At 39.4% G+C, this 11,038-nt stretch overlaps 1 protein-coding gene and 1 long non-coding RNA gene across 4 annotated transcripts in view; both read right to left on the bottom strand.

Moving 5' to 3' along the window:
• Positions 1 to 1,856, bottom strand: part of LOC107834725 (uncharacterized) — a 12,346-nt gene extending 10,490 nt beyond the window's left edge. Inside the window, exons 1-2 of the long non-coding RNA XR_001660539.1 lie at positions 1,779 to 1,856; positions 404 to 407 (exon numbers count right to left, since the gene is read on the bottom strand). This is a non-coding gene — a long non-coding RNA (uncharacterized LOC107834725). The remainder of the gene's footprint in view (positions 1 to 403; positions 408 to 1,778) is intronic.
• A 1,122-nt stretch (positions 1,857 to 2,978) lies between these two features.
• Positions 2,979 to 8,911, bottom strand: LOC103131249 (Fc receptor-like protein 3). Of its 3 annotated transcripts, none has more exons than XM_016666514.1 (5): positions 8,783 to 8,911; positions 7,127 to 7,162; positions 6,707 to 6,985; positions 6,388 to 6,633; positions 2,979 to 3,160 (listed from the first exon to the last, which is right to left on the bottom strand). In XM_016666514.1, the coding sequence occupies exons 1-5, from the start codon at positions 8,808 to 8,810 to the stop codon at positions 3,132 to 3,134; spliced, it is 618 nt and encodes a 205-aa protein (XP_016522000.1). In that variant the 5' UTR covers positions 8,811 to 8,911; the 3' UTR covers positions 2,979 to 3,131. The 3 variants fall into 3 exon arrangements, with proteins under 3 accessions (XP_016522000.1, XP_016521998.1, XP_016521999.1); XM_016666512.1 differs by lacking the exon at positions 2,979 to 3,160 and adding an exon at positions 6,119 to 6,221; XM_016666513.1 differs by lacking the exon at positions 2,979 to 3,160 and adding an exon at positions 6,119 to 6,221 and having other exon boundaries at positions 6,707 to 6,976.
• Positions 8,912 to 11,038: the final 2,127 nt, after the last annotated feature.

Below are 11,038 nucleotides of genomic sequence, written 5' to 3'. Positions count from 1 at the left end.
AAATTAGCCTGATAGCGACCTGGACCGGTCCAGTTCAACAGCCAGACATTTATGCTAGGCTCTCTGTGTGAAACTGAGTTTAACTGTAAATGAGTTGATTCTCATGGTGGTTCTGTATATTTCTGAGGTATTTTGGCTTCAAAACGCCGAGTTTGATAAGGTTTGATAACGATAATTAAAACTTCTCAGTGTCAGACATCGTCTAGCTAAATGTTTCTACTTCAGGCTACATGGATGAGCTGCTCTCTGCTGTAGTTGGGATTTGCTGTTTGCTGCTGAGCAGAAGCATTTTGTGGCTAAACAAACATTATTTTTCTAAGTTATGAGAAACTTCTGTTAAAATCATTAAGGCTCAGAATCAGTCCAGTACCGGTACCGGTCCACATTCTCAGAGGAGAAAGACTCAACTGGTATAAATTACATTTTTAGCTATTGGAGTAATGCTTAAGAGAAATTAATTTAATCAAAGAATGTCATGAATGTGTGTAGAGCTGCACCGATGGCAGTTTTCTGGCCGATCCCTCGTTACCGATCTTTAAAAAGCCTGAGCTGCTGATTTTGGTTTTGGCTGATATTATTATTTTTTTGTCTGAAATGTCATTAAATGTAGCAAGAAAGTCTCTGAGTTGCCACAGTGGGTAAATATTGTTAACTGTAAAGGTTCAGACCTGGTTGGTCTGTCAGTCAAACGTCTCACTGCAGAGCAGAAGAGGACAGAGGATGAGTTATAAACTTTTGCTGATGAAGATCAGGGGATAAGATGGACTTCACATGTAAGTATCAGCAGATCACGATCCCCCAAAATGAAGGAAATCGGCTCCCAGAAATCAACTGGTGGATAAATCAGTTGGCCAATAAATGTGTCCTATTATGTATATAATGTAAACAGCCAGAGATGCAATGAGTTTATAGCAGGTGTGTGAATGACCTGATGATTGGACTGCTGATTGCAGCCAGTCCACATTGTTAGGAGAACTAGAGGGCTTCAAAACCACATTTGGCTTGGGGCCCCATGGAGGATTGGGCCGGCCCTGATTTTAAGGATACTTATTGGTCCCCCGAAAAACGACAAAAACCCCGGCATTATGATGAATCAGTAAAATCCTCCTAGGCCGAACTTGAAAACTGGACATTATCCTGCTAGCACTTAGCTTCCGTCAACAACTCAGGCGGAAGTGAGAGCACAAATAAAGTCCTGGCCGAAACAAGGTGCGCTAAATAATAAAACATAATATAACGAGGCTTCGAGGCAGATCAATTTTCCTCAAGGAATTTTAATAACTGAGGTACTCAAATCACTCAAGGAATCATTTCAGCCCTATTTTAAAGATTTTTAGGCTTCAGTGACCTTTATTGGACAATACATGAACAGAAAATAAGGAGGAGAGAGAAGAGACAACATACAGCCAAAGCCTGAGAATCAAACCCAGAGCAGCGACTGCAGCCTCCAAACACCCTGGTTGGTTTTAACACCTTTATAGTGAGAATCATGATGTGTTTCTGGAACATGACCGACTGGTTTCAGTTCCTCTAGAAAACAGGAAGACATTTTTCTAAAAAAAAAAAGCAGCAGAAACTTGAGGCCCGTTTCTGAGGGGGTTGGGTTTCAGAACCTGCTGCTGTTCAGTCAGTTTAAAAACATTTAAAAATCTGAACATTTGATCTGCTTCCAGGTTTAAAGTCACTTCAGAGAACTGAGATATAAACCCTGTAGTGTTAAAAATGTTTACCAGTTTAAAAACTCCAAAGCAGGGACGTCAAACTCGTTTTCATTTCACGTCCCTGAATGTTCTTAAATGGCCGGTTGTGTCAGAATCTATTGATAAAACCCATTAGACTGTTAAAATATCAATAAACATCTGTTTGTTTATGCATTCAATGTGTGTTTCTTAAAAATATGATCTTTTCACACTGATCAGTCTATCTGGGATTTTATGATTGTTTTTGCAGTGTTAAGTTCTGTACTGTTAAACTTGACATTTTTAATTGACCAATGGTGAAAACAATTAGCAGTAAAATCAGAGAGAAATGTGGGGATCTGTTGATTTTGCGTGAATTTTGGAGATTCATGAAAAAACTTATTGATATAAGAGTCTAGAGCAGTCGTCCTTAAGCCCCGGGCCGTGGACCAATTGGTACCGGGCTGCGCAAGAAATAATTAAATATTTCCGTTTTATGTATTATTTGAGTCTGGAGGATCTTTTATTTTAAAAATCCTTTAACCGGATTCTCTCAGTTACTTGCGCGCCAACACTGAGCCCACAAGCAGCAAAATGAGTAAGAAAAGGATCAGGTGTCTTTGGAAAGTTTCTTTGCAAAGGGAAAAAGGCCCAGAGAAGAAACAGGAGGATGGATTTATCCCGGACCGGTAAGAATCCCACATTACAAGCCGCTCTGTGTAAGATGCGACTGTGGCTGTGTGGGTAGTCGTCTTGTGATTGGATGGTTGTAGGTTCAATTCCAGCTTCCTCCTGGCACATGTCAATGTGCCCTTGGGCAAGACACTTAGCCCCAAATAGCCTACGTATCGGTGTATAAATGTGTGAGTGCAAATGGGTGAAAATGACTCCAGTGTAAAGTGCTTTGAGTGGCCAAAATGACTAGATAAAGCGCTTTGCAAGTTCAGTCCATTTACAATCATCTGCAGAGGAAAACACTGTGAAAATTTCATGATGAGTTTATGCTAAAGAACAAAGATGGAAACCTGAAATGAGAATATTCTTTATTTTTCTCATTAGTTATGAAAGCATTCATTGGTTAAAAACAAAGCAAAAATAATTAAAAATGACATCATTTAACACATTGATGTTTTTGCAGTTTAAACATTTTAATTTGTTTAATTTTAATATTTAATTTTCTTCCTAAACTTCTCTGAACTTTACTCTGGTTAGAATAAAACTCAAAAACACAAAAACAAAAACTTTGTTTCAGTTGAACATGTTCAGTTCACATTTAAAAAAAAATGAAATAAACAGTTTGTGAGAAAAAAATATTCAAGACATTTTTATTGAGATGGCCTTGAGGTGAAGCATAAAGAAAGATAGAAAACCTGAACTAAGATAATCAGCAGTTATAGTCTGATAATAGATGAGTTGGAACCTGTCAGCTGGTCGTCATGGTGAGACTGAAGGTCAGAGGTCATCTGATCCTGGAGGAACATCTGGAATCACAGAAACATCGGAAACTAATTAAATCAGTTTGATTAATGGACACTGGTGGGAAAAGGAGATTTAATCTCCAGGGACTTCCTGGTAAAATAATGGTTAAAAATGCAGCTGAAGGAATAAAGATGTTTTAATTCAGTGTTCAGTAACAGAAACATCAACATCGACTCTCCTTCCAGATTTGGGTCTTAACGTCCGACAGACGATCTGGACTCTCCTCCAGTCCAGGATTGCTCAGGGACTCAGGTGGGTCAGAGGTCAGTCAACAGAAAGCGTTTACTCTTCCAGTTCTCTCTGGTGATATTTGGTATTTTCTATTTGTAGCTTACAGTAGCGAGGGGTTCTCATGTCTGTGTGTGAATGAATCCACACCAGGAAAGTCCTTTGGTCTGGACCAGAAGCTGATTTAGTTTCANGTTTGGCCGGGCGACGTCTGAGCCGGCATGTCGTGCAACCGAAATACTCAGAACTGTGCAGCAAGAGTTCTTGCCAAGGTGATAAAAGTAAGCTAGCATAAATTTCTGTCCACTTTGTCTATTTTTTGATAAAAGCTTTTTATTGACCTGTGAAATGTGATCTCCTCGGATCTTAACTTGCTGTGGTATCAAAACTTTGCATCTCCTTCTCAGATTCTTTGATTGTGTCATTTTCCCAACCACCGATGTTTCTGACTCAATGTAAAGTGAATGTGGTGATCTAGTGGATTGGTCAAGTGATGTCCAATCCACTAGATCACTGAGCGGACTTGCCATTTACGTTTTACAAAGGAATTTTAAAAAGCATTATCTGGCTGTTATTACTTTGAATACAGCGCGCGGCTGCTACTGAGTGACTGTACACACATAGATGCAGGCAAATAAAGAAAAAACGGTGGAGGAAATATTGGTGGGGGCTGCCCCCTTCATGCCCCTTCAGTTGGTGGGGACATGTCCACACCAGTTCTTCAGGAAGTTACGCCTGTGCTTTGGAGCACTTGAACTTTGTTAAACAGTGCTAGAACTGTGTTGGCAGACATTTAGCTGCCCTTATGCTACATGAAACATTGCTAATGAAAATGCTACATCCATGTGCTGAAAATAGTATTGTTCATGGTTAAACAGGCGCTGTGGAGCACTGTGATGAGAAAAAGCCTGTTTAGACTATTTTCTGTTATTTGAATGCAGGAGCATTAAAAGTGCCTTCAGATCAGCTGTTGTCTGGCTGTCATGTCCCACAAGACACAATTCAGAATCAATGGGTAAGATCCATGCTACACTTGGTTCTTACTCATTGTGTTGACCGAGTCCATCATCTCCTCAACCGAAAGTTTCACAGGAAGTTCCTCAAGTTCCCCATTTTACTGCTGGTAACAAACTCCTCGCTAACCAACATGCTAAACATTATGATCTGTAATTATGCCACCAGACAAAATGTATTGTTTCAAATGTTGACTGTATGTTCTATGACTTTACATTTTTTGTGTTTTTATTATGTAAAGCACTTTGAATTGCCTTGATGCTGAGATGTGCTAATACAAATAAACTTGTCTTGACTTCCTTGTGTTTTTAATCAAACTCTACGTGGACTTTCATACGACTGATGGACGGCTGCAGTGACAATTGAGTTTGTGAAACTTTCTCCCAGACAGCTACATGCCTTTCCTAATCAAGTCCAGTCACTTTAATTAAACACAGCTGGACTCCAGTGAAGGAGTAGAACCATCTCAAGGAGGATCAGAAGATCCTAACACCATGAGTTAAATATGAGTGTCACAGAAAGGGGTATGAATACTTATGACCATGTGATATTTCAGGGGGGTTAATAAATTAGAAAAAAATTCTACATTTTCTTATTTCTTCTGGATGCTGAGTTTACATTCATAAGAAAAAAATATGAATTGTTTTGGTTTAAGCAAATGGCTGCAATGAAAGTGAAAATTTTCAGGAGTCTGAATATTTTCCCTACTCACTGTAAGCTATGATGTTTCAATAGACACCACTTTCTTAAACAACTTTTCTTCTTCACTTAAAAATCTTCACTTTACTGAAATGATTTTATTCCTAAAATATTGCCAACACAACCTGTTTATTCCTCCATGTTGCCAATATCAGAGAATTAATTCGTTTTATCTAAATAGTTTCTGTTCCTAAGAGTCTTGGAATGTAAATCTATCTGCCTTTCAGCCTTTATTAAAATCTGTTTCTAAAACACAGTTAATACATATGCAGTATCTGAGTTTTATAAATAAGTTACACACTGCGTATCTTAGATATTTGCTAAAAATGTCAATATGTTCACATAAAGTGGCTGAAGTGGTGAAACTCATTTTAGTTCTGCAGCATTACCTGTCACGATCTGTGTTTGTGTGTTTATTTTTGAGTTTTTCTGTGTAGTGCTGTTCCCTGTGAGTCTCTGTCCTGTCCTCCCCGTTGATTGTCTCCCAGGTGTGTCTACTTACCTGATTACCCTCCATGTGTATTTAAACCCACCTGTGTCTGTGTTCTTCGTCGGGTCCTTGTCTAAGTCACGTCTTGTTTCCGCTCCAGTAGAACTGTAAAGTCCTGGATAGCGTTAGCTCTCGTTTTTGTCCTGTGTATCAGTTGCTACCGGTATTTGGCTGTGTGCCTGTCTTTCTGCCGTGCTGCCTGTTTTTGGACTGTGAGCTTCATCATTAAATTCATTATTTTCACCATAACCTGGGTTCGCTGCGTCTCTCCTCACCACCTACACCCACACCTCATGACAGTACCAAATACAAACACACAATTTCACCTTGATTTGATTTGTTTTTCTGTCGTCGATGAGAAACGTGGATATCACTGGAAGTGATGTTTTCCTCTCCATTTTCAAGATTTCCTGAAATATAACAAAATTTATCAAAATTTACTTTAATTCTTTTTTAGATTAACCTATTTGTTTGTGAATGTAAAATGTATTGAATTGAAAGAGAATAGATCAACAAAGGTTTGTTTTACCTTCAGATTTTCTCTTAAAATGTTGTTTCACCAGTAGAACCAGAATCAGCAGCAAAACCACAAGAGTCACACATCCTAGAGGGGAGAGGATGTAGAGAACCAACTGGGAGGAAGGTGAAGATGATGGTGGAGGTGAAGGAGAGGGTGGAGAATCAGACGTGGTTTGAGGACCAGAACCTGTTGATGGTTGTTCTAAAATAAAGCAATTTATTAAATAATTGTCCATCAATTTCTAATGAAAACCAAAGATAATATTTTCATCCTCTGACCTTCCACAGAGATCCTGCTGGATGGAGACTCTCCCTGACCGCTGATGCTGCACTTATAGAGGCCTTCATCAGATCTCCTCACTGGGTTTAGGGTCAGGTTACCAGTAGTTTCATTACCAATGAAGGAGCCATCTTTATAGAAAGCAGCTGGGAGGTTGTGGGCTGGACTCTTTGCTCTGCAGCTCAGAGTGACGTCATCTCCCTCCATCACAGGGAGGACAGGACTCTGCAGGATCACTGATCCACCTCAACACAGAGACAAACTACAGCATTTCATCCATTTCCACACAGCAACACTAACTCCACAGTCTGATCTTACCAGAGACAGAGAGCTGGATGCTGCTGCTGCTGGAGGATCCAGACATGGACTCACACCAGTACAGACCAGAGTCTGATGGGTACAAGTAGCTGATTTCACAGGTAGAACCAGCTGATTTACCCCATCCATCATCTTCACATCGCTTCCTGGTGTCTTTGGTTGTGTTTCTCCTCACAGTTCCTCCATCAGAGCTGTTTTCATCCTCACAGATCAGAGTCACTGATTCTCCTTCAAAGAACTGAGATCTGCTGGGACTCACAGTCAGAGCAGCTGGAGAGACTGAAGAGATTCAATTATTATATCAGTTAAAGCTGAAAAAAAATCATATTCATTGATGATCCAAATCAATATTTTTCATTAAATTCTCAAATGACATCTTTCAATGTTTAAAATAATCTTAATGTATCAAAGTTCACCAACCTGGATCTGTAGAGCAGCTCAGCAAGAAGATCAGAACTAGAGAAAAATAAACATTCGTTCTTTATAAACTAAAGCTGAACATGTTGAAAACAATGTTCTCTGAAATTGTGTCATTTTAGACTTTATATTTACTTTAATAGGCCATTTTTACTTTTGACCACATCTTTATTTTTATGCACATTTTCCAACTCCAAGCTGTATAAACTTAAACGCTTATTGAACATAAACATATCAGCTGATGTGTGTTTGCATAGTGAGGGAGATCAACACTCTGTATCACGGTGTGATGATTATTATCAGGTCAAATGGGCCTAAAACAGATTTAAGGGACTCTGAAAAGTCCAAAATGGTAAAAAGTCTTTCAGAGGAAATTAGCACTGTTGAAACCGGGTCATGATCACAGAACCATCAAACGTTTTGGGTCACAAGAAACATGTTAAGAAAAAAAGACATAAATGAACTGCCAAAGATTAGAGAAGAATCAAACGTGAAGCTACCAGGAATCCATTATCTTCCAGAGCCGTCAGATTCTAGAACTGCAACCTGATGGAGATCCAGAAGTACAAGAAGTTCAGAGACCTGCCAAGGAAAGGAAGGCTGAACTCTGACCCCACTGAGCCAGACACACAGCTGAAACATCAAGACTGGACCAAGACAGATCTGGGTTTTCAAAGGGACTGATGTGATGAGAGACTGATGGAGGATCAGTGCTGGGCACAGAGCTGCACTTTGCATCACACAGCAGCAAGATGGAGGCGGGGTACTGCTACGGGCCGGTATTATTAAAGATGAGCCAGTTGGACCTTTTGGGTTGGAGATGGACTCAGAATTAACTCCCAAACCTGCTGCCAGGTTTTAGAAACACTTTCTTCAAGCAGTGGAAAAAGTCTGCATGATTTTTATGCAGGACGATGCTCCACTGCAGGCATCAAAGTTCTCCACTATGTGGCCAGTAAAGGCCTTAAAGATGGAAGAATAATGAAGTGGTCCCCTTCCTCACCAGACCTGAACCCCATGGAGAACCTGAGCTGGAGATTTACGCTGAAACGGTTCACATCTCTGAACAGAGTCTGGAGGCCGAGGCTGCTGCTGCACGAGAAGCTGATCGTCAGCAGATCAAGAAACTGACCGACTCCATCAGAGGAAGGCTAATAAATAAATAATAAATAAATATGGCTCTGTCACTGATTTATCTTTAAATGGCAGAAATGTTGGTCAATTTTGAGTTTTATTCTCACTGTAACAATAAACAAGTGAGATGGAGCATTTTCAGATTTAATTCAGTTGGATGATCCTTCTGCACACTAATAGTTGCCCAATAATCCTTCACACATAGATAATGTCCTAAAAAAGACAAAATCTCACTTTGAATATTCAGGTTTGAGAAGTTACTAACATTTTGGACTGACTGAGAGCTGTAGTTGTTCAACTATAAATGAATCCTCAAAACTACAACTTACATAATAATTGTGCACACAGTGTATACTTAGATGCTGCTATTTATAAAAGTTAAATCCATTATTTTGTTGTTTGTTATGCACTTTATAAGACAGATAAAATTCTATCATTAAATCCGTCCAGTAAAATGTCTCCAGTGTCTCTCAGACAGAGAGAAATGCTGATCCAGCAGAAAGAGACTAAAACTTGTCTACTTACAGATCAGACAGTGAGATGTTCCTTCCATTGTTCTTCTCAGTGATCTGACCTGACGATGTTTCACTGAAGCTGAGAACGGCTGGCTGAGCCGCCTACTTCCTGCTGCTGGTCCGTCTGCTGCAGAGAGGAGGGGCTTCACTTTTACAGGTTTTTAAAATATGACAAATTGACAAAATGTTTTATTGTTTTTATTAGGAAACAAGAATTTCATTAAAGTGTCTTAAATTATGATATATTAAATTAAAACACACTGGATGAACCTGGCCTGAGGGAACATGGAGGAGCCACAGCTGAGAGAAAGAGGAAGACTATGAAGAAGATTCATGGATGTGATGAAGAAGAAAATCCAGGGTAGTGATGCAGAAGACAAGGAGATAGGCGCCCCCTTCTGGTTGTAATTGGAGGATGATTATCATTTTTAATACTACTACTACTATTACTACTACTAATAATAATAATAATAATAATAATAATAATAATAATGCTTCTCCTCCATGAGGATCAATGTGGTTCTACTCTGAAACAACCACAGTAATCTCTTTGCTGTGGCTTCTTGTTGAAACTCCTGTGTTTTCGTGTCATATCTCCATCAGCACCAGCAGCAGAACACCAGGCATCACTTCTTTTACAGAAATTTCTACCTAGCTCTTCTTCCTCTCTGGGTTCTGGAGAAGCCTTCCATAATGGGCTGAATACTGTCTGTGTGGCCTGTAATTGTTAAGCCAAAGCTATTAAATTCACCTCTTACCACCTCAGTGCTACCAAGTGGTTTATGTTCTCATGGGCAAGTGAGGGAGTTAACCCTGAAGTGAAGACCTACATCGGCCCTGGAGGAAATATCCCCCATGTGTTTCAGACTACAGTCAGAAGACTGAAGCGGGAACGGTTACCAGTATCTGTTTTGAGTCTGGATCTGAAAATTAATATCTTGGATGTCTGCTGAAGGGAATGTTTGCAGCCTGATAGATCAGGAAACATGTTCCAAACTTATGGAGTTAAATTTGATCACAATTATTCAATAATAAAAAAAATAAATAAAAATAATGTCAAATAAAAAAATTAAACTGTGGTCAAAACTTTTTGAATTGTAATAATTCTTAAAAAAAAAAAATGTAAAAAGCTTTCCAACACATGTCCAGAATTGCACGAGACGCCTTGTGGAAGGGAACCAAGAAAAGCGACTACCTGAAGAACAACCGGCTCCCAGTCAAGGAGGATCTCATGGCAGCAGACAGAGAAACTGTAATGGAAAATTTCATAATGTGCTCCTCGCCCCTCTTCTGCTTTAGGTTTTTCTACATAGTCTCAACATGAGATTGGTCAAGCTGCTCTCACATAGACCTCTGCAGTGTCATAACAGCAGGGGAGAGCTCCTTGATCCTGGAAACCATCTATTGTTGCTTCCCCAACGTAGAACTTATCTGCCCTCTTTCCTTAACAATAGACAAAAAGCCAGACCACCTGAGTTGGGCTCCACAGGATCCCTGATACATCACAACCAGGGATTCACACCTTTAGCCCAATCAAGTCTCTCTTCTCTGACCAGAACCTTTAAATGGAAGGAAGCCTGATCCACTGTTGGTCAGAAAAGACTGACAGACCCCTTCACTCTGTATTTCTGTTCTCACCTTGCAAGGTTTTAATACATTTCTTATTTCTTCTCATCCAGACTCTTGCTAAAGTATTTTCTTCTATAACAATTTCGCGTTTGTAACCCGCAGTTAGTCAATTAAGACTTTTATTTTTGCGGGCCCACTTCCTGTTTTCCCCAAACTCTTCAACTTATTTAAGCCCCGCCTCCAGCCGTATGAGCAACATATGGAGCAGCAGCTAAAACAACACTGCAAAAGATGGATAGACTACAGAGTAGGGCGTTACGTATATGTACAGGAGTAGTGAAAACAACACCTATTAATGCTCTCTTAATAGAGACTGGAGAGACCCCACTGGAAATGAGAAGAATAAAATTAGCTTTAGCTTATTGGATGAAAATTAAAAGTAATGAAGAAGAAAAAGTAACATCAATTATATTACAAAACTGTTGGGAATATGCAAAGTTCAAAAGTAATGGATTTGGATGGATGATAAGTAAATGGACCAAATTGTATGGATTAGAGGATAAGAAAATAGCCCAGATTAATCCAATTAGTGTTATTCCTCCATGGCTGTTTCCTGAGGTAAATGTAGACATGATACTTCTTAAAATGAAAAACGACTGGAGTTTAAGTGAAATAGGGGTAAAGACTGATGTATATT

Source organism: Poecilia formosa, unplaced genomic scaffold (genome assembly GCF_000485575.1).
Source record: "Poecilia formosa unplaced genomic scaffold, Poecilia_formosa-5.1.2 Scaffold733, whole genome shotgun sequence".
In the NCBI taxonomy this organism is placed as follows: Eukaryota; Metazoa; Chordata; class Actinopteri; order Cyprinodontiformes; family Poeciliidae; genus Poecilia; species Poecilia formosa.
This window is presented reverse-complemented; position numbering and strand designations above follow the sequence as displayed.

Coding starts and splice junctions, on each gene's coding strand:
- LOC103131249 (XM_016666512.1), bottom strand. CDS start 8,810: ATGGAAGGAACATCTCACTGTCTGATCT. Junction 7,163..8,782: donor AACATCTCACTGTCTGATCT/GTAAGTAGACAA, acceptor ATTTTTCTCTAG/TTCTGATCTTCTTGCTGAGC. Junction 6,986..7,126: donor GAGCTGCTCTACAGATCCAG/GTTGGTGAACTT, acceptor GAATCTCTTCAG/TCTCTCCAGCTGCTCTGACT.